The sequence below is a fragment of the Columba livia genome, chromosome 3, assembly GCF_036013475.1.
Source record: "Columba livia isolate bColLiv1 breed racing homer chromosome 3, bColLiv1.pat.W.v2, whole genome shotgun sequence".
NCBI lineage: Eukaryota > Metazoa > Chordata > Aves > Columbiformes > Columbidae > Columba > Columba livia.
In genome coordinates this window covers 75,997,309-76,020,498 of record NC_088604.1, presented here as the reverse complement: position 1 = coordinate 76,020,498, position 23,190 = coordinate 75,997,309, and the positions used below count along the sequence as shown (strand labels likewise).

General features: G+C 46.3%; 1 protein-coding gene across 1 annotated transcript; it reads left to right on the top strand.

Annotated features, from left to right (window-relative positions):
* The first annotated feature begins 914 nt into the window (after positions 1-914).
* Positions 915-9,981, top strand: DLL1 (delta like canonical Notch ligand 1). The gene is made up of 11 exons (XM_065057715.1): positions 915-1,991; positions 2,209-2,520; positions 2,796-2,856; positions 3,117-3,374; positions 5,803-5,863; positions 6,367-6,497; positions 6,634-6,803; positions 6,943-7,159; positions 7,887-8,679; positions 8,794-8,908; positions 9,285-9,981. The coding sequence occupies exons 1-11, from the start codon at positions 1,932-1,934 to the stop codon at positions 9,288-9,290; spliced, it is 2,184 nt and encodes a 727-aa protein (XP_064913787.1). The 5' UTR covers positions 915-1,931; the 3' UTR covers positions 9,291-9,981.
* The last annotated feature ends 13,209 nt before the right edge of the window (positions 9,982-23,190 follow it).

Here is a 23,190-nt window from a genome sequence, read left to right as displayed (position 1 = left end):
TTTTTTTTTTTTTTTTTACGGTGGGGGTAAGTGCTGGAAGGGATTTCTTTAAAAAATGTGCGGACATTGTTGTAGAGGCAGTAGCGTGCGCCGAGGGGAGCTCTTTCTCTCCCTCGCATTGTGCGGGGAGCAGGTGCTGTCTACATTACCATACAGCTGAGAGCACAAAGAGCTAACTGATTCAGCCCTCACACAATAACAAACGGCCTTAATGACAGCCACGCGAACGACACACACCAAACTCACTTTTTACTAAGCTGAAGGAGGAAAAAAGAGAGAGAGGGAGAGGTTGCTGGTGATGATGATAATAATCATACAGGGGTGCAGGACCCGGCCGGAAAGCTCTCTTCGGCCGCGTCGGGGACGGGATCGCGGAGCCCCGCAGACGGGTCCCCTCCACGGGTCCCCTCCGCGAACCCGCCCGCGCCCTCCCCCGCCGCCGGGACCCCCGGAGACTCCCCTTCCCTCCGCCGGCGGGATGAGCGCTGTGAGCGGAGCCGAGGGAAGGACGATCCTCAGCTCGGTTCCCGCAAAATCATATCCCCCTCCCCAATTATCCTGGTTATGCCATAGGAAATGCGGTGTGAATTTCAAGGGATCAGCTTCCCCTTGGTGCGGACCGCTGGGTCCCACCTCCCTCGTCCCTTTAAAGCCGAAGATGCCCCTTGGAAGTGGTCATGATCACCGAATTACTTTTTGGGCACACGGCGCTGCTTTGCACGTTTCAAGAGGTAATTACAACCCGCTGTCCGCGGAGTTGTTTTCTCGCCGGAGTATGTTGCGCTGCCTCTCTTCGGTACAGAGGGGGTGTTACTCTCTCCCCGGAGCAGAAGGGGGATTCTTGCGGTTACCAAATTTGCAGGAATGTAAATGAGCACGTTTTGTGAGCACGGAGGGGAGGGGGAGGAGGGTTGCACATTTTACAGCTCACTGACCATTTGGCGATCCATTGAGAGGAGGGTTTGGAAAAGTGGCTCCTTTGTGACAGCTCTAGCCAGATTGGGGGGCTGCTCATTTGCATCTCATTAGGCATGCAGGCGGCCGGCGGGATATAAGGGAGGCAGGCGCCCAAGGAGAGGCAGATCCTTAGCGCTTCACCCTCGGAGAGAGCCGCCGAGCCGCGGCGCGGAGCAGGCACCCCCCCTCCCTCGTAGGAGCACACCCGGACACGCTCCGTGCGCCGCTATTGACACGAGCTTATTTTTGTTGGCTGGGATTCCTCTAAAAACAAAAGTAAGCCCACAACAAGGAAAGAGAGCTTCGCTTCTTTTGAAAAGAAAAAAAAAAAAAAAAGAAGAAAAAGAAAAAAAAAGGAAAAGAAAAGAGCGGGATCAAGGCTCCGAGGTGACCTGCTCGCCGCCGCTGCTGTTTGACACCCACCAGCCCTGACGTGCGCAGGGCGAGCGCAGCCGCGCAGAGCTGCTCCCGCATCTCACCGCACCGGGAATTATCGCCGTTGCCGCCGTGTCTGCCTCTGCAGGGATTTCAAGATCGCCGATTTTTAATCTTCCTTGGGAAGCCTCTTCTCTGCCTCTGTTGGGAATTAAGTTGCCTTTTTTTTTTTTATATTTTTTTTTTTCTTCCTGGAGAAAAGGAGGAGCACCGTGGATTGGGAAAGAAAAAGTGTTTAGCAGATTAATCTTAACCTTTCTTTTTTATTATTTCCCCCCTGCTCCTTTCTTTTTCTTTTGCCATCCGTAAGAGCTGTCAGTCGCTGACAGGCTACACCTAGAGGTATCGACAGAGGGGAAAAAAAAGTCAGAGACACTCCTGAAAGAAGGAGACCGTGACACTAACTCTTCCAGCTCTGCTGGGAGCGAGCGGCTTTGGCCGCTCTATTTTTCCCTTTCCCCGAGAAACACTTTCCCCTTTCCCCTCTGACGAGAAGACGAGAGGGAGGAAAGCGAGGGCACCAGAGCTGCCCCTCCAAAATGGGAGGTCGGTTCCTGCTGACGCTTGCCCTCCTCTCGGTGCTGCTCGGCCGCTGCCAGGTAAGTGCCTGGGGGAGAGCTGAAATGCCTGCGGTGGTCCCTGCGCCGGGGGCTCCCGCGGGGCTATCGGGCACAGTCACTGCCTGTGGCAGCAGGGAGAAGCGGGGAGGGGTGGCGGGGAGCGGGGCCTCAGTCGCGCTGATGCCCGGCAGGGTTGAGGTCGGGCCGGGGGAGCGGGCTGTTCGGCGGGCTGACGGCCGCGGTCCCCACCCTGCAGGTCGGCTGCTCCGGGGTCTTCGAGCTGAAGCTGCAGGAGTTTGTCAATAAGAAGGGGCTGCTCAGCAACCGCAACTGCTGCCGCGGGGGCGGCCCCGGCGCTGGCGGGCTGCAGCAGTGCGACTGCAAGACCTTCTTCCGCGTCTGCCTCAAGCACTACCAGGCCAGCGTCTCCCCCGAGCCGCCCTGCACCTACGGGAGCGCCATCACCCCCGTCCTCGGCGCCAACTCCTTCAGCGTCCCCGACGGCGCGGGCGGCGCCGACCCCGCCTTCAGCAACCCCATCCGCTTCCCCTTCGGCTTCACCTGGCCCGTAAGTGGGGAGCGGCGCGGGAGGGGGCAGCCCACATCCCGTCCCGCCCGATGCCATCCCATCCCGTCCCGCCCGATGCCATCCCATCCCGTCCCATCCCACCCCACACCCCCCGGCCGCCCCAGGCAGGTGAACTGCCATCCGAGGGGCCGCCGATCCCCTGAGGGTGTCTTGGGGAGGGCTGAGTAACCCCTGGGAGGTTGGGGTAGCTGCCTCCTGGCCCTGCCCTCTCTCACGCTCTCCCGGTGTGTTGTCTCTGCTCCTTCTTTCCTCAGGGTACCTTTTCGCTCATCATTGAGGCTTTGCATACGGACTCGCCTGACGACCTCACCACAGGTAACTGTCCTGAAATAGACCGCTCACGGGAACAATCCCAGCACTGCGGCCCCATTCAGCCCCTCTCTCTGTGATGTGTAGCACATTCTCTCACCCCATCCCTGCTCTTTTGTGGGAGACCATGGGAAGAGAGGCCAACCTGCTGGCACATAGCCCTATCATACTGCTTTTGCAGTTCCCCTCTCACCAGATACCCCCTGTTGAGCGTCTTCCTCTGCTCACTTCGGGCTCCCTAATCACACCTCTCCACTTTCACACAGAAAACCCCGAGCGCCTCATCAGCCGTCTGGCCACCCAGAGGCACTTGGCAGTGGGTGAAGAGTGGTCCCAGGACCTGCACAGCAGTGGCCGCACTGACCTCAAGTACTCCTATCGCTTTGTGTGTGATGAGCACTACTATGGAGAAGGCTGTTCCGTCTTCTGCCGCCCCCGGGATGATGCCTTTGGTCACTTCACTTGCGGAGAGCGTGGCGAGAAAGTCTGCAACCCGGGCTGGAAAGGCCAGTACTGCACTGAGCGTAAGTGTCCACCTTCTTGTCTCCCTGGGCGTCAGTTGCAGCTGTGTCCCCTGAGCTCTTGGGGAGGTGTTTCTCTGACATCAGGTCCCGTGGGAGAGGGGGAACCAAGCAACAACACATGGAGGTCTGGTGCTGTCCGCGCAGGGGACAGGAGGTCCTCAGAATTACCACAGAAAGTTAAGTCAGCCCCTTCTCAAGCTAATATAATGTCAGTGTCAATGTTACACTCTTGCTCATTTGCTGTAGACATCAAGTCTGATAGCAAAATGTTCAGCAGTTGTTTGAAGATTTATTAAAAGATATCAGGACTACTTTTTATACCTAGCTATCTCTTCAAACATGGTACATCGATACCATCATCTACAGGGTACACGGCTGCAGGAGAGGTAGCTAGGTTTTGGCAACATCTATGCAGCAGGCTTATTGATAGGCTTGTTATGGCCTGATCTTGCCACCTTATATTGAGAAAAGTATTGGGAAGTCCAAGATATTATCTGTGGCCTCTAGACCTTACATTTCTCATTTGGGGTACTCAAAAACTGCCATTAGCAGAGATTGTTCCATAAGAACATTCAACTTCTTCCCCATCTCAAAATGGCACAGAAGACTCTACTATTGCCACAATCATTGCTACTAATTAAGTAGTGAGGGACATGAATTTTTAAGTACACCTGATCTTGAAGTTGTTGGGGAATGTGGTGTGTTGATACAGCAGGAAACCTGGGAGAGTAAGCAGATCACAGAGAGGATAGTCAGAGATGTCAGATACCTCCAGCTTTGTATTAGATTGGGGTCCTTTTGTAGATACATAGTGGTGTACACCCAGACACACAGACTGAGCTCCTGCTGCAGCATGTGATGGCATTCTTTGTTTGTGTGTATACATGGATCTGAAGTACACTGGCAGATGATGTACTGGGCGAGTACTCTACTCCAGCCATCAAAGGGCCAGCCAGGAAGTGAGAAAACAGTTACAGGCTGTAAAGCAGCCTCTTGGTTTTCTTCTTGTTGTGTTTTTGTTTTTCTTAAAACCCACCTACACTGTGGTCTCAGCTGAACTGCTATCCATATTGATTATTCACACTCTTAGTGACTGCTAGGATGCTTTCAGCAGTTCATGGTCCAATGTTGCACGATAAACAGCAGGCAGAGGAGCCTGCATTTCCTTTGATAGTGTTTTAAATAGGAACTACAACCTTTCCCATGGTCAAAAGTGCCTAGAGCAGTTGTGTCAATGGGTGTGGAAAAAGGAAGCATTTTGATAATGAGCTCTTTCAGGGCTGTCAGCACTTTTGGATGCCTATGCATTGCTGCTCTTCCCATAGTAAAGTAGAAGGCTGTCTGTCTTTCTTGACTCGTTATGTACGTTCTTTGCTCTGCTTTCCCTCTCAGAAAAAAAAAAGAGCTTATAACAGCAATGCAAGCCTACTAAGCGGGGGAGATGTGTTTATGTGTGCATGCAAAAAGAATGTTTTGCTGTTAGCAAGTGGAGCTGCCAGTCGCAGATTGCTTCCCGTCGCCTTGCCCCCAGCTCCATTCTTTCCAACTTGGAGGCAATCTGATTATCAGCGCAGATTCTTTCTTTCTTTTTCTTCACCCCCCCTTCCCCTTGCATGCCATTGTCTCTGGCTGGCTTTGTTGTATTAAAACTTTGCAGTGCCTGCTTAATGAGTTCCATAACCAGGCAAAGTAATGAGCAGAAGTTCTTTTTTTCCTCTTCCCTCATCCTCCCTCCCGCTGGCCTGCTTACCTCTTTTACCAGGGCTGCACCCACCCGCCCACCCCTTTTTGGAGCAGAGCGGAGGCGGGGGAGGAGGGAGGAAGAACTTTAGACTTATTTATTTGAATAAGAAAAAAAAAAAGTTTTTTTGCAGCGAAATCATGCGCGTGCCATAGATTAACTGTGGGCAGGGATAGGCTGCCCGGCCGCCGGCCGCCAGCCCCATTGGCTCCGGGGCTGGGGTATTGTTGCAGCGGGGCAGCTGCTGGGAGAGAATAGACAATAGAGCAGCTGTCTTGCACTGGCACCCTGCACACCAGCTGTCCACTCTTATCTGCACACACACTTTTGGGGGATATTAAGAGGTGGAGCTGTGTGCATAGAATTGGAAAAAAGGACTTCTGACCCTCACTGGGAAGGGAAGGGGGGGGTGAGGGGCTGTGGGGACGGTAGCAATTGTGAGCCCTCTTTTGTCTGTGTGCAACTGTATTAAGAAGAATGCTCATCCCCGGCGATAAGTAAAGTGCCCAGTTACGGGGTGAGATCAATACTCCTGTGGACTCCAGAGATTAACTCAGCTGTGCTTAACTGCCCTGACCCAGTGAAAGGGGCTCACTCCCCACCTGCAAGGTGCTCTTGGAATCGGTCTTGTGAAAGCGGGTGTTTGGCCCCAGTGCTGATGTCTCTCCCTGCTTGGTTTCTTTATAGCGATTTGTTTGCCTGGATGTGATGAGCAACACGGCTTTTGCGACAAACCTGGGGAATGCAAGTAAGTTTTCTACTCCCCTCCAGCTCCCGTCTTTGTCTTTAACGCTGGTGATCTGGTGTTAAGTAAGCCACTGGTCATTTGAAGGGTCAGTTTAAGTGCCTTTCTTCATATTAGATAGTAGTTTGAGAAATCCAGGTGATGCTAGATCAAAGTATTAATCTACAAGTCAAACATCAGTGCTATTAATATTAACCTAATGAGTTTACAGTGCTGTGTGTACGACTTAGCTGTTTGTTATTAGAGTAAACAAATTAACTACCTGGAACCATGGCTCTATCTAAGGAAGTGGAAGAAATAGCTGGGCCTGATGAAAGCTGATACTACAGTTGGACTCGGTGACTTTCTCACATGAAGGATCACTGAGGGCTTTTAGGAAACTTGATCCCTGGCATCAGTGTGTTTGCAGAGTTTGCGATAGGGTTTCCAACTGTAAGCAGTCTAAATCTGACAAGACTTTGTTGTTGGGTTTTTTTTGTTTATTTATTTATTTATTTATTTTTCAGATGCAGAGTGGGTTGGCAGGGGCGATATTGTGATGAGTGCATCCGATACCCAGGCTGTCTTCATGGTACATGTCAGCAGCCATGGCAGTGCAACTGCCAAGAAGGCTGGGGTGGCCTTTTCTGCAACCAGGGTGAGTTCTCAGTCCTTGCCTGAGTATCTGTTTTAAAATGCAGAGAGCATGTGGCTATTTCCAGCTCACCCACCCTGTGCTAACCTTGCAAAGCAGCAAGTATATTGACTGCTCTCTTTTAAAAAATCTTTTACAGACCTGAACTACTGCACCCACCACAAGCCCTGCAAGAATGGTGCCACATGCACCAACACTGGTCAGGGAAGCTACACTTGTTCTTGCCGACCTGGGTACACAGGCTCCAACTGTGAGACTGAAATCAATGAATGTGATGCCAACCCTTGCAAGAATGGTGGAAGCTGCACTGTAAGTTTGAGTTGCTTGTGCCAACTGAAACCCCAAGGGAGGAGTTAATGTCAGTTTTACTGATTTTCAAAATTCCTTTTTGGATTTCAAAGCAGCTTTAGATAAATATTTTGAACTTTTCGGATTTCTTTCCCCACAGGATCTTGAGAACAGCTATTCCTGTACCTGCCCCCCGGGCTTCTATGGCAAAAACTGTGAGCTGAGTGCAATGACTTGTGCTGATGGTCCATGCTTCAACGGTGGGCGATGCACCGACAACCCTGATGGGGGATACAGCTGCCGCTGCCCACTGGGTTATTCTGGGTTCAACTGTGAAAAGAAAATTGATTACTGCAGTTCCAGCCCTTGTGCTAATGGTAAGGCCAAACATGCTATGGTGACCTTCTAAAAGGAGACCATCCAGTTACTATGGCTTCTGGTCTGGAGTTCATAACAAGGCCCATGGATCAATCATGGTCCATGTCATGTCATGTGAATAGTTGACTTGGTGGAAGAACTGTACTTAAAAAGTAGTGATGTGGTTTGGTACACTGCTACAGATAGCATTTTTTTTTTCAAGGGGTGACAGCAGCCAGGTAGCTTGACCTGAAGCTTCATGCATAAAAATGTGGAGGATTATACTTGCAAATGTTTTGCAAAGACTCTTTGAGGTCTGTGGATGCAAAATGCCATACAAGTGCTAAATATTATTACTTGTAATCTGATAACAGTAATCTTCTTGTTTTGATTAAACTAGTGGAAACTTTCTTTACTTCCGTCCTCCTCATTCATTGCGACTCAAACTCTGTAAAGCAAGATTGTGATGTTAACCTGATCTGGACTAACTTTGTTGTCCAAGCTGGGTGAAATATCAAAAAGGGACTAGAATGGGGAATAAAAAGTAGATCTGATAGACAAATATTTTCCTTTAAAAAACCCCATACTTTTTATGGTGTGTCAGACTTGGCAAAGGTTGAGCTAACCTCTCAAAAAGAAATCTTTTCTCAGCTGCCAGTGGTGATGGTTACCCCGTGAGCAGCAGGTGGGAGGCTGTCGGGTCTGGCTGCCCACCACTCAGTGCTTGTCTCTCTTGATGTCTTGCAGGGGCCCAGTGTGTTGATCTGGGAAACTCCTATATATGCCAGTGCCAGGCTGGCTTCACTGGGAGACACTGCGATGACAACGTGGACGACTGTGCCTCCTTTCCCTGCGTCAACGGAGGGACTTGCCAGGACGGCGTCAATGACTATTCCTGCACCTGCCCGCCGGGATACAACGGGAAGAACTGCAGCACCCCGGTGAGCAGATGCGAACACAACCCCTGCCACAACGGGGCCACCTGCCATGAAAGAAACAACCGCTACGTCTGTGAGTGCGCCCGGGGGTACGGCGGGCTCAACTGCCAGTTTTTGCTCCCTGAGCCGCCTCAGGGACCCGTCATCGTCGACTTCACTGAGAAATACACAGAAAGCCAGAACTCCCAGTTCCCCTGGATCGCTGTCTGCGCAGGGATTATTCTGGTCCTGATGCTGCTGCTGGGGTGTGCTGCTGTGGTCGTCTGTGTCAGGCTCAGAGTGCAGAAGAGGCACCACCAGCCTGATGCCTGCAGGAGCGAGACTGAGACCATGAACAACCTGGCAAACTGCCAGCGGGAGAAAGACATTTCCATAAGTGTCATTGGTGCCACTCAGATTAAAAACACGAATAAGAAAGTAGACTTTCACAGCGATAACTCTGATAAAAATGGCTACAAAGTCAGATACCCGTCAGTGGATTACAATTTGGTGCATGAACTTAAGAACGAGGACTCTGTTAAAGAGGAGCACAGCAAATGTGAAGCCAAGTGTGAAACGTATGATTCAGAGGCAGAGGAGAAAAGTGCAGTACAACTAAAGAGGTATCTCTCACATCTGAGCGCAGGGGGTAGCTTGACTCTGAAGGGTAGGGTGTCCCATAAGTAGCATTAAGCAACATCCATCTGACCTGTGTTGTTTCTTTTTGTCTTTGACAGCGATACTTCTGAAAGAAAACGACCAGATTCAGTATATTCCACTTCAAAGGACACAAAGTACCAGTCGGTGTATGTCATATCAGAAGAGAAAGATGAGTGCATCATAGCAACTGAGGTGAGTATACCGCCTGGCAGTTGGACCAGAAGAGAAAAGTCTCAGTGAGTGACTCTCCTCTAACACATGTCAGGGCAGCTACACTATTTTCATGGTGCCACAGCCATTTGTACCTGTTGGAATCCAGCCAGCATGAGTTTGTCATGCTGCGTATGTTGTAAAGACAAGCTCCGTGACGTGCCACTGTAGATGTTATGGTTACAATGACTTTTGTAGACAAGGGTACAAAATAGTGTGGTTGTGGTCTGCTGACCTACCCCTTTGTGTGCTTCATGCAGCGGCCATTCTTGCCTGGTGCAGAGTTGCAACTCTTTGCAGCCCTCTTCTTACTTTCCATTAACCTCTCCTGACCTCTGCTTATGCTTTCTCTCACCAGGTGTAAACCAGAGGTGATATGGCAAGGTGGTTGTTCAGAACAATTTCAGAGGAGATGTGCCCCAATGAATGCTGCTGAAAGAGGAATGGGAGATAGATTCCTTCACTGACTGCTGCTGAGAAACTAAATTCAGGCTTGAGCTGGTTCTCTACTGAAGTTAGCAAAGTGACTGCAAAATAAACAAGATGGACACCAGGCAAGGGTCTGTGTTCAAGGATTACTGTTGCACTGCCTTTTACGAATTTTATCATTGCACTATGGTCAGTTGCTTTTCTATATATATTTAAATGAATGGACTTAATTACTACATAAGAAGCATGCACTGCCTGAAGTGTATATTTTGGATTCTTATGAGCCAGTCTTTTCTTGAATTAGAGACACAAACACTGCCTTTATTGTCTTTTTTGATACTAAAATGTGTTTTTACTAGGTGATAAAAAGTGTGTTATTTTTTTGAATCTGTAAAAATATTTTCATGATAATTGTAAAGCTTGGGTATTTTGTGATGTTCATTTTTTTATAATTTAAATTTTTTGGTAAATATGTACAAAGGCACTTCGGGTCTATGTGACTATATTTTTTTGTATATAAATGTATTTATGGAATATTGTGCAAATGTTATTTGAGTTTTTTTACTGTTTTGTTAATGAAAAAATTCATTTTAAAAATATTTTTCCAAAATAAATATTATTAATGATAATCAGAGTGCTATGTTTATTCCATAACCAATGATGAACTGACTGAACCTTTCAACCAGGCATCTGACAGGCTTCTGTGGACTGACAGGTGGACAAAGTAGGACCAAGGCCTATCACAAAGATGGGGAAACAACTTGTTCTGTGTAGATCGCCCCCTCTTTCCACTCCTAACCTTCTGAATTATTGACCCCATGGTTGTGCTCACTCTTATCCCAAAGGTAAATGTCTGTCAAGACCTTGAGTAAGGTTTGCTCAGTCATGTTGGGCTGTGTATATATTAAATTCATTCAGTACCACTTCCTGAGAAATAGCAACATGAGTGTGCTCTGCTGCAATCCCGAAACGGGGCTCATCGTGACTCAGTTATTCATTTCTTGCAACCTCAAACACTTGCCTGGAGCCCAGAGGAGTTTGGGACACCCAGGGTACACCAGCGAGGTTCCCCCCAGTTCAGGCCCTTGATGCCCATGTATGGGATATGAGCTCACCCAGTCACATCTGCCAGGGGACTGGCACTTCCAGCCCTGGGAAAGGGTGACACAACTGACTGATGGCCACAACTCTCCTGGCTGTGATACCTGTCTAAAGTATTAGCTGCATCTTTGGTTTCAACCCTGTCCCTGGTGCCTGCTGCCTTCACACTGCGTCAGGGTGTGATCCCATCCTCTGGCTTGGTCCCAAAAGTTCAGGCAATTTCCCCAGTGAAGTTTGCTCTCACAAGCTCTCCTTCAGGCTGTGTTGTTTGTTAAAACAAAACCAGGCAAAGTGTTCATCCACTCCAGGAAGAAAAGGAAAATATAGGAAACAATTTATTTTTTTAAACTATTAAAGCTGAACCCACACCAGTCATTGTGGGCCACCTCCTGCATCTTCTGGGGGCTGCAGAAATTACTCTGTTCCCGCACCCTTCAAGGGTGAGAGATGCTATCCTATATGCAAAGAATGGTTAGCAGATACAATCAAACAATTATTGCAGCTGTTGGTATATAACTATAAAGTATAACTGTGCTCCCCTTGTTTTAGTGTACATAAGTACCTGAACCACTGAAATTGTAGTTTGGTGTGAGGTCAATGGAAATATCACGCTGACTGCAGAGGCTGTCCATTTACAAGGCCTCCTCACTAAGCCAAACCTTACACAAGATCTACTGACTCACTTCTCATGAAGTGACCCGACAGGGTAATTCTCTTCATTTATCCCAAAGTGTCCTTTTAGTGGAAGTTTTTATGAGGATACTTATGGGAGGTGTTAAAAAACAGCCTGTCAGTGATGGTCTGAACAGCATTTTCAATCTGAGCAGTAACATAACAACCTGCCAATAACCAGTTGATGCATCATATTGAACAAGGCACAATGATGTGTATGGTAGCAGGTGTTCAGAGCAACATAATCTCACAGATTGAACAAAAAAGTCAGCTTTGTTAGGTTTTATTACCATCTCTGTTGCCATCTTGCTCTTCAACCTTAGGAAAATCACTTTATTTCTCTCTGTTTCCTCTTCTTCCCAAGCTTTTTGGAGCAGGCTTGTCTCTTTCGACATACTGCACTTAGCACAGCCAGTGCCATGGTCTCAGCTGGGCCCTCTCAGTGCTGCTTCTGTAGAAACAGCAATCATGAACGGAAAGTCACTGATGCCTGAGGGCCCCTATAACATCAGGTCTTTAGTGCTACAAGTACTACTTTAATATGGTGTCAGGTAAAGGTCCGGAAAAGCAGACAGCTCCTTGCTCTTATAAAGAGGCACAGCATCAGCATCTGCCTAACTTCACTTACAAATAAAACAGCTTTTAAAAGCTCACTTTCTCCAAATGTGCTAATTACAAGAAGTGCTGAGCTTGGCAAGAGAAGGAAAATATACTGTGGGCAAAGAGAAGGGCATGGTCTTGTCCTTCTGAAATGATAGCTATGCAGATGAGCCCAACAGCTTCTTCTGTTTCTGCCTTGACCAAGGTTGGGGCTACTGGGACATTCAGGATTTATTTATTGTACAGGAATACTAAGTCCCCCAAAGCCTGTGCGTGTGCATACACAGGGGTTCTCAATGACAAAAGTAGGTTGAGGCATGCAGTGTGGAGCACTGGATCCATACTTCTCAGCTTTGTACCTGGGCCTTTCTGGGGAAGAAAAAGGATGATGTGGGCAGGGGCCCACCTTGGATAGGGACCCCACTGGGGCAGCGCTCACCCGAGGGGGTGAGCTCTGCTGCAAAAAGTGGCAGGAGTCTCATGGTCAACAGGGTATCTGAAAGGCCTCCTTGGTCTAAAACGAGAGGAGAAGCTTCCTGAGGAGGCCATTTAGCTGGGACAGCTGAGAATTCAGGGCCTGATCCAAAGCCCATTAAAATTAATGGAAAGGCTCCAACGAGCTGCAGGAACACGTGGCACCGTGCCCCTCCTGACACAGCACATCTCTGGCTCTCCCTGGGGAAGCTGCACGTACCGACGCAGTGTGTGTCCCCATGGGACGGGACATGAAAGCTCATGGCTGGTCTAGCTGGGTCTGCCCCCAGGGCAGCTCGTTCCCCCAGTGCCAGCCTGCAGGGGCCTGGGGTCCTTCTTCAGGCTACCACTGCAACACCGTCCCTTCATGCCCCCACCTTGACCTGCAACATCTCCTCCCCTTCCCCTTGCAGCGACCACGGAGGGCTTGGCCTTGTTATGTGCCAGGTCTCAGCAGGGTGGCCAGAGAGGGTACCCCTCAGCCCATGCCTGTGCCTGCAAACCTGTTTCTCTGTGGCAAGAGGCAAAGTATTTTGCAGGATTGGCATGGGCAGGGCATGCTGGGAACTTAGAGGCACTGAGGCAGCAGAAGAGGTTAGCTGCAGGGAGGTATCAGCTGCCCTGTTTGTGGAAGGGGACTTTTTAAGCAAGGTGTGTCACAGCTTTCAAAATGTAAGAAGCTTTGGGTTCAGACAGCGTGTCATAGGTTTAATGGCAAGACACGGGTTTATAAACTGCTTTAAATCGATATTTGTGCTTACTTTGTACACAGTGCAGGAGGATGGCTTTGGGCATCAGGAAACTTGGGTACTATTCCTGGCTCCACCGCAGACTCAATGTGTAACCTTGGGAGAGGAAGGATGGTCTTGTGGTCAAGGCGCTGTGGAGGGACTTGGGAGGGCCCGCTTCTATTTCCAGTGCTCCCTCCAGACTTCCTGTGCAACCTTGGACCTGTGTCACTTAATCTTTCCAGGGCCTTAGGAAAATGGGGGCCTCCTGGTTGTGCTAAGAGGGAGAAGGTCATTTGTGCTTGTGGAAGGATACTGCGGTGGTGGGGAATGTTAAAATACCCTCCAAGGCAAGTAAGGTTATTTCCTATCTCTGTATGCCGGATTGCTTGTCTGCAAGGTGGTGAGCTATTTTTGTAAAGTGCTTTGAGATGCTTGCATGGAATAAAGACCCCTATCACAACTGAAACATCCATCATCTCAGAGAGGATAAGCAAGCCCTGTACTGGCAGCAAGGAGACAAACTGGTGGGGGAGGGAGGCAGCTGTGGTGGTATAAGCCTGCGCACAGTCTGTGCTGGGGACTGTGATGCAGCTGTGTGCCCACGGCCCAGAAAGGATGCCACACATGGCAGTGTTAACGTGGGGGACCAGTGTGCCACCAACCTCCTCTCATGGATGAGCACCTGCACTCAAAGTCTGTAGCTAGCTGGCTCTCCGCTGTACCAGTATCTCATTTTGCAGGTAGAGATACAGATTAAATTTGGCTTGGGACTATGGAGGACAAGAAGGAAAGCTGCAGAAATGATACAGATGGGTATTCTCTGCTCACAAACCCTGGGAAATCTTGCTAATGTCCACGGTCATATATTTCAAAGAAAATGACCTGAGAACTACTTCTAGGACAAACCCCAAACTAAGTAGTGATCTCTCATGATGCCTGAGATCTATTTGTGTCAGACAAACGGGGAGCCTCTCTGTTTCCTTCCCTCCTCAGGAGCCACTTTTTTCACCTGGTTGTTAAGCCCTGGCTTTCTGCCTGTGTCTCTGCTACCTGTTATGCAAGTCAGAGAAATCAAGAGCCTGCCTGGAAAAGATCTGATGTGTCCTACGGGACAGATTTTCAGATGAAACATGGGACCTTCTGTTGCGAAAACACGACAGCCGATCCTGCTACTCGCAGTGAGGCAGAGGTGGAGGACAGACCCACTGCCATGCAGAGGCTGCTGCCTGCTCAGAGGGGCAGGGAGGTGGGGGAGATGGGGCTGGAGGTTGCAGCATCCTTGTGGCAGGATGGCTTTCTTTTTTTTTTTCTCAGAAATAAACACCACTTATGTTTTCTTCTTCTGCTGCTGCAGCCTCATCTCCTGCACCAAGAAATTCAGCACTGCTGGGGTTGCTCTCTGGCCCTTAAACCAGTCAGTATGGATTGGTTTGTATCCATAGTGTTAAACTGCCTTTCTCTCCCAATCCGACTGCTTACATCCACACTGCCTGTGGGGGTGGTTGCTGCTCTGTGCCTGGGAACAGCCTGGGACACTGCTAACTGCGGGGGCAAAACCACGACAAGGACCACTGTAGCAACGCAACGATACAGATGATTGTGCTCCAGAGACCAGGAGGTGCTTAATTTCCCAGCACAGATGTATCCAGAGTATCTTAGTGCCGTGTCCAGGAATGCCTTACTCCTTGGCATACTCGAGGAACGCTGTGTGTCAGCTGTGAGGGTAACTGTGAGGGTCAACGCAGAGCCATGTCACCTGCTAGGGGCAACTATATAAACTGGCATTGCTTACTTTAAAGCCTGCTTTATGCCTGGGTTATATATGACCAGGGTGATTTTTTTTTGTGGTGTAAAACTATACCAGCTGAATAGACAGAGTAGATGTAGCTACATTGAAAGAAAGGTCACATATATCAGTGCAAGTATTTTCTCTCCCCATGTTTATTTATCTAAACCATGCTAGTAAAAGCAACTCTATACCACTGTGCTCTCCAGAGCCTGGTTGTGCAGCTATAAAGATGCAGGTATAATTCAGAAAATACATGGTTATTCAGGCAAGGCTTGAGTGCTTACAGCTGCATGAGGTCAGGACTGCTAGATCATCCATTTATCTCCATAAGGTAATTTCCCTGGGCGCTGAAGGCTGAGCAAGAGAAAGGACCAGGACAGGTGTGTCCTACGTTCTCTTTCAAAACATGAAACTGGAACTTTGTGAGGACAGCACTTTTCTCTGGGAAAGAACAGAGCAGATGGACAACTCTGACCAGCCCTTAGCGCAGGGAGGACATGTGCTGCAGAGCCACTTCTGCACCCAGCTCCCACCACTGCCACGATGTTTGTGCTGGAGGCTGTCGATGACAATTTCTAATCAGAATTTTTACCTAGCAGAAAATTATGTTTTTCCACAACACTTCAAAGTCAATATTTTTAGGAAGGACATTTTCAGTGGAGAAACTGTTTTTCAGCTATGGTAAACTGAAACATCCTCTTGGAAAAGTTCTTACGAGTTTCATTTTCTTTGTGAAACAAGATAATAAAATGACAAGCAAGTGCTTCCCAGAACACAGCAAATTAGCTGAAAACATCCTTTTTTTTTTTTTTTTTCCTACCAAGAATAGAATTGATATGGGAATTGTATGTCAATAAAAAGTTGTGTATTTTACTTTTGATTTTGCTTTACATTGTGAACATCTTCAAAGATAAGTTGTCATCTCAACCCATTTTCTGGCCCTAAGTAGCACTTCAGTGGCTTGAGGAAGGTTGTATTAATATTTAAGACAGGTAAACTGCAGGATTTGGCCACACGTCAGAAAATACTTTTAATGGTAACCTTCACAATGAAAAACTGGTATCCTCAAGAACAACTAATTGCTTGAGGTATAAAGCATTTCAAGATATGAACTCCTAGCACAAAAGACTAATATTTCACTATTAGCATAAATAAATTAAACGTCTTCATAACATTTTCAACAGGCATAGGTCAAAATACCTCATTTGCATTTAAAATAAAAATTGTATAGATGGAGGTCAGGCCTCCAATATTTGGATACAAGTTCAGCACCCAAGATAATTTGACTATTACTTGTGTGCTTTTCTTTTCAAGGCACTAGGAGATTTTCCTTTACGAGTTTTTCCATAGATGCAAGCACGGGTGTTTACAAAGGCCACCTGTCTGAAAAATGTAAGCCCCTTGCTTCGGTCTGGTTTTACCTTATTTTGAATTGAAGGGCCCGTGGAATTCTGCATTGCCCCGCAGTGGTGATGGTTCGGCACAGCTGCCACTGCTGCTGCCGCAATTGTGGGTGTCTTTGGAATAGCCAGATGCCCGGTACTTTTGCTTAAAGTGAGCGGGATTTTTCAGAGCAGAAAATAACGTGGACCGACTACATATCATGCTGGTTGTAGCCTGTATCTTAATTTTCTTTATTTATTTCTTTATCAGTTTGAAGAAAGGAACAGTGAAAAATGTCTGATGTTGTGTAAGTTCTTCTAATTGACTTCAGGAAGTGTTATCTGGAATGGCAGTTGTGAGCACACAAACTCAGCAGACTTATCTGCGTTATCTAATTACCAGACTATAAAGTTCTGCTGACATTTCCTTTCGATAAATACAATACACTGCTTTCTTTATCTATCTGTATTAAAGAAACAATGTTCTCCTAAATCCAACCCCATGCATGCTTTTTACTAAAACAATGTTATAAATCCCAAGACTAACAGAAATGTTGCCACAACTTCAACAGTCCTAAATGAAAACTGTGGCTTTCAGATGAAAAACATTATCTAACAGTGGTAGGAAACCACTACAAATCTTAATGTTTAAACTGTGAATCAGCATGAAGCAGATTTGGCTCATATTTATTAAGCAAAAAGAGAGAGCTGGAAAAAGAAAAAGGAAATAAAGAGCAGCAATATTACAGGTATGCTTGCATTTCTTCACTGCTGCTGATATATGCTGCTGATATATGCTGATATGCAGCTTCACTGCTGCACTTAACTATGTGCAGAAATATAGAATAATTGAATAATAGAATAATTTCAGTTGGAAGAGACCCTCAGGATCCTCGAGTCCAAACATAACCTAACCCTGGCACTAAACCATGTCCCTAAGAACTTCATCTAAACGCTTTTTAAACACCTCCAGGGATGGTGACTCCACCACTTTCCTGGGCAGCCTGTTCCAATGCCTGACAACCCTTTCTGTGAAGATTTTTTTCCTAATATCCAATCTAAACCTTCCCTGGTGCAACTTGAGGCCATTTCTTCTAGTTCCTGTCGCTTGTTACTTGGGAGAAGAGACCAACACTCTCCATGCTACAGCCTCCTTTCAGGTAGTCGTAGACAGTGATAAGGTCTCCCCTCAGCCTCCTTTTCTCCAGGCTGAACAGCCCCAGTTCCCTCAGCTGCTCCTCATCAGACTTGTGCTCCAGAGCCTTCACCAGTTTTGTTGCCTCTTCGCACTCATAGAATCATTTAGGTTGTAAAAGATCCTTAAGATCATCAAGTCCAGCCATTAACCTAACACTGCCAAGTCTACCACTAAACCATGTCCCTAAGCACTGCATCTACATGTCTTCTATATCACATTATTTGATATTATATTATATTATATATTAGTGTTTACTATAAGATTTTCAAACCAGGATTGCTAGAGCCTGCTGGACTTTCAGAACTCACTTCTGCATGTGCACAGAAGGGTTTTAAATGATTGTGGAAAGCAGGACTTCACACACCAAGCAGCAGTGCTGGAAGCCTGGAGGCAATGGATATAAAGGAAAGGTGCCTCTAAATGATGATGTTGCTGTTCTCCCCTGTTTTCTTCTGCAATTTGAAAAGAGGTTGGGCTGCCTCCTGCACTGGGAAGGGAAGGGGCAAGAGGCAGCCAGGGGCTGTTGCAAGAAGTGGTAATCCAGGGCATTGTTTTGCCTGGGGAACCCTCCTTGTCTGGATGGTGTTAGGGAGCCAGGGGATCACAGAGCTGTGCTGGTGGGGAATGATAGATGAGGAACCTCCTCACCAGCTCCATGGGGGTGCTGGCTGAGCTTGATCTGAGCAGGGAGGTGGGGGCTCTGACAGAAGACAAAACTGACACAACAACATTACAGCACCTGCAGCACTGAAATCCCAGCTCGTAAGCCCAACGAGTCTCCATTTGTCTCAATGAGAATTAGGCAGAGGGGGGCCATGATGGCTAGGAATCCTTTGGCACCTGTGCACAGCCCACGGTCAATATGTGCCCCTGTGGCCAATTAACCAGAGCATAATGAAGATTAGAGGCTGCACAAGTATTCAGCAAAACATATGGAATTTTTAGGGCTTTTAAAACCTACATTCAGAATAAAGAAAAAAAAAACACAAGTGAAAAAGAAAAGCTGCAATACCACACTGGGCTAAGCCATAAATGCACCTTGTCGATCAAACACAGCCATCAAGTTCTGGGGATGTTCCACAGAGCACAGGGTGTTTGGATGGAAAAGATACCCATTTCTGACAGAAATGCTAAAGGAAGTGTTAATGACGGGAATAAATAACAGGTGCTGGGAGCAGCTGTTACTGATTAATGACTTGTCTTTTTTAAAATAGGTTTTCTGTTGGTGGAATCAGAAGTTTTCAGTAATGCTCCATTGTCATATATTCAAGGAATGTTTTTTTCCTTTTTCTAACAAAGGGGTCCTCCATTACTTCTAAGGCAAACCAGATTCAGGAATCAAGCTAAATTTATATTTGAGTTTCAGGCCATCAATAGTTGAGGAAAATCCAAGCTATAATACTTTTCAATTGCACAAATAAGCTTTCCTTTCTTTCTGTCCATTTCCATCTTCTGCTCTCTCACTCTTCCTGTTTTGTTTTTTTTTTCCCCTCTTTTTACCTCTCTGCCCCTCTCTTGCTGTTTATTTGGGGTACCTGGAGATGATGGTTCGAATGCCATGTATATTCGGCCCTGAAGTTGTCTTTTTGTAAGCCTATGAGGGATAATGCGATTGAATGTCACAGGAAAGACTGGCACTGTTGCCATTTTTCAATGATGAAGTAATTTAAAAGCCATTGAGGACAGCTCAGTGAAAACATCTGTTCTGTGCCTTAGGGCCATCAGAGAAGCACAAAAAATAGTGTGATGGAAAACAATATGGAAAATACAGTAATAATTAGTTTTTATTTAATAATTGTATATGCATCTGAAATGACTTCAGAAACAATGGTACGTACCATAATATCCCATTTTCAGCACAAAAATGAAGGCACAGGAGGCTACTATCTTGGCCCCTTTGAAGCCAATGGCAACACTGGTATTTACTAAGGTGTTGCTAGGATTTCTTGCAGAAATCTAGGTCATCCGAGACTGCCTTTCCAGCAGGCTAGAGCCCCATCTCCCTGCACCTAAAATGGACAGAAAGCCACAGTCAGTTCCCATCTCAGCATTTTAAACCAGGTAGGTTAATAAATGAATGAACTGCAGAGACTGACAGTGGAGATTACGAGGCATATGGAAAGGCTTTCATGTCATGATAAATACTAGAATTTAATTACTCAAAGGTAGGTAAAGATGGAACAATACATGGAACAGTGAATTGGTGTCTCCTACTTGCTTACTGGAAAAAGCCTAAATAAGAGGACTTGAACCCACAACATGCAGCTTGCCAGTGGAATTTAGTGCCTATGAGCAATTTTGATGTCATTTCAAAAGCCTGGCATGCTTTAGAAAAGCATTTTTTTAATATCAATAGTGAGGATCTCTAGAGCTACTTTAGAGATGTTAAGTATTAAAATACAAGCTTTTACATGCTGAAGTGTAACATTATCATACCTGGGACATGTCATGTGTTATATCCTCTTCTAAGGCTAGTTCCTCAAAGTTCATTAAAAATCTTTGCCTCTTTCTTTTAAAGTGACTGTTTAAAACCACCATCAAAGACGAGAAGCAGTATTAAATGAACACAGTGATTCATTCTGGTTTAGAGACAGAGCTGAAGAGCTGCTGTCTGTGACTTTTCAGAAACTCTGAGCTGTCTTCGTCTGATCGTGTTCTTTCATTTATAATCTGAAGATAATGCTAATAGTCATGCTATCATGCTATGACTTCCATGTACCGAGCTACTTATTTATCTTTGCTCATGTAAGGAAAACACACTTATTTTACAATGGAGCCGTAACTGGGGAAGAACACAGTGTTATTCTGTACAACACCAGTTACCTATGACAGTCCTGAAGAGAAAAGCAGATATAACTGCAGATATGAAGGGAAGAGGAGAAGGTTATGGTTAGGAAGAAGGTAATGGTGCTCACTGCCATTAGTTTATGGCCTGTGAGGATAAATCTGTTCTGTGCTGTGCACAGTGGTACCCAGCAAGTGCAGTTCCAGGTGGAGCGGTGCCACTCGCTGTATCACCACTGCCGCCTCCCGAGCCCTGTGGCACCAGGGCTGTGTGTGGAGTGGTCCCACTGCAAACCTGGGGTGCCCTGTGCCCTCAGCCCATTTGCAAGATGTAGAGGTTGTAGTTCAAGGTAGCACAGCAAATGGCTATGGCCTCAAGCAATTCTAGAGCATCCATGCGCAGCAGTCTCTTTTTATCATCCACCCACTGTATTTGTCATCTGAAACCACACCTAAGATTACTTCTTTTTTTTTTTCAGCTGACATGACCAAAACAAAAGGTGTCTCTACATTTAGATTTGCTGGTTGTTACGAGCAAGCCACTTTACAGTGGTTCCATGAAAACATCTTGGGCTAAAACAGTTTCTGAGAACGTGAAGTGGCAACACTAATGGATCTGTTTGGTTGTGCATGGTAGTCATGACCATCCCTGACTGCTTTAAAAATCTTCAGGAAGTATTCCCTTTGCCCAAAGAAATCCATCCCACAGTTTTCAGCATCCCTCTCTGACAACCAGGATCTCAAATCCCTTTATCTGGAGACAAACAGAAAGAGTGTGCTTGTGGTGAATAATTTGAGCTGATATTCTTGCCAGCTGTTAAGGGACACATGCAAAAAAAAAAAAAGTCAGTGACATCTGGTCAGCACTGATATTTCCTAACAGAAGTATTTGTTTCGGGATGGGGAAGGGGCGGTGGGGGTAAAGAGAAATACCATCTCCATGCACCCCTTTGCCCCGTTTTGAAAAGTGAAAGCGATAACATTGACCACAGCAACTGGAACAAAAACTGCAACTTACATCATGGGGAAACAGTGACATTACATTAGCCCATATTACACAATGGTTGAGCTGTTGCTTTCACACACTAAGCTTTCAACTTTAACTTTTTTTTCCCCTTACGCTACACAATGGATTTTTTTGCTGAGTTGGAAAATATCAGGAGACAGGCAGAAAGCCTTCCTTTTGTTCCTTCATCCTGCTGAGCACCTCATCATAAAGATTTTTTCCCTTCTGTTTTGCTTTCCCAACTTCCTTTCCCCTTTTCACCCTCCCCCACTTTTTTTTTGGTCAAATAAATATGACTAATGAATAGCATGACTTCTTTCCACTATATTGTAATAACACCTCCTTTAACTTCACAAAAGTGATAGCATTGCATCCTGGCTTGTTCTAGGGAAGTAGACTTGTAAACTACATTCTAAGTGCTTTGCTTCAAGTGATGGCTTTCTTGGGCCTCAGACTGGAAGACAAGTTGACTTTAGTTCAAGAGTAACTTCGGCTCTCGCCTTCTCTTTTGGACCTTTTCACGGAAGTACACCCGGCTCAAGTCAGTAGATAATAGAAATCCCAGAATGGAAACACATAAAAAAAGTTGTTTCCTGGGGTCAACAAAGGACAGGAAAAGAGCCAACAATTACTTAAATAAACAGCATTCAGAGAAACCACCACCAAAAAAAAATACAAGTCTGTAGAAACTGAGTTACACATGAGGGAAGCAACGGTTTAAAGCATCCCAGTGCTCATTCGGCTGAAGTTCAATACTGATAGGAGAAGGAAATCAAAACCAAATAAAATTCAGACAGCACTTACTCTCAGAAAAACATCTTTTTTCCCCCCTTCTCACCTCATAATAATACTCTGCTCTTAAATAGCACTTTTCATGCTAAGAGCTGTAATGACTACTAGGTGGACATTTCCTGGGGATTAATGACTAGCTGAAGGTTAATGATTTTCTGCTACACCTCAAACCAGCAGCTCCTCCTGACTTGTCAGGAACTCTTCAGAAATAATCCCTGCAGCCATTACTGCTTATTAAGAATAGAAGAGTGTTAAAAAAACTGTGAGTTTTATACTGTATATTCATCTTAGAAGAAGCATGGCAGGAAAGAGAGATTAATGTCTTTAAACTGTAAGAAAAAGATACAACATGAAGAGCTCAGTGTTTGCTCACTAATGACTACTACTGACTGTCATCATGGCAAAAAGCAACTGTGTTAGCAATTGCTCTAGTTATTTCTGGCTTCTCAAAGAAACCATACGGCAACTGCAGGGGAGAAGAGGAAAGTGAATTTGCCCCACTGGGAGAAAATACTTTGCCTTCACATCCAGAATGCTCAAGGAAAAATCCTGGCCTGACCATAGGCAGAAGATCTGTGAATTCAAAGTGTGGGAAGCCATTTGTTGTCCAGCACTGGCTCAGCTAGAAGAAAAAGCCATCCTCTGAGAGTTTCCTGGCTGGTAAAATTCTATGTTCTTTTGCAAGAATCAGCGCGAAGCAGGAGACAGGAGTCAGGACTCTGAGAAATCTGTGAGAATGGTGGGTCTGGCCCTTCTTGAGTCCTGGCATAAGGAAGGACACGCGACGACACGCTGTTTATTTTCTTCATTCCTTTGGGCTGTGCCTCCAACATTTCCCTTTTCACTTTGGTGTTAGAGACTGGCTCTCTGCCCACAAGGTGGGTGAGGTGTTCTGAGACAACTCATCTGATATGATAGACCTAGAGTCTCCATTAAAGGAAGGAGACCTAACTCTCTTGAATAACTACTTCCAGAAACACACAACCTATCAGAATATATGTCAGGATCAGCTGAGCCACTCGGTTCTATCTAATCATCTTCTTCCTAATTGTAATCTCTTCTTGGAAATGTGAGTTCAAATAGGTCAAGTGAGAAGAGGTGTACTTGTGCCTCTAGTCTGCTATGATGCCACTTTTTACCTTGTGAAGCTTTGTGGATGGAATTCCTGTCTTGCAGATGATCAGTAAAAAGTAGGTCCTTAGCATTTAAGTCCTTAAGACAAGACTTCACTGGCACACAGTTTTTTTCTGGCTGTATGTGCAGAAGCTGCCTTTGCTCTATTAGAAAACCCCAGTACACTCTGATT

Excerpts from the sequence above, each read along its gene's own strand:
- DLL1 (XM_065057715.1), top strand. The coding sequence starts at position 1,932 with ATGGGAGGTCGGTTCCTGCTGACGCTTGCCCTCCTCTCGGTGCTGCTC. Across the intron at positions 2,521-2,795 it reads CCTTCGGCTTCACCTGGCCC|GGTACCTTTTCGCTCATCAT; the intron begins GTAAGTGGGGAG and ends TTCTTTCCTCAG. Across the intron at positions 7,160-7,886 it reads TTCCAGCCCTTGTGCTAATG|GGGCCCAGTGTGTTGATCTG; the intron begins GTAAGGCCAAAC and ends GATGTCTTGCAG.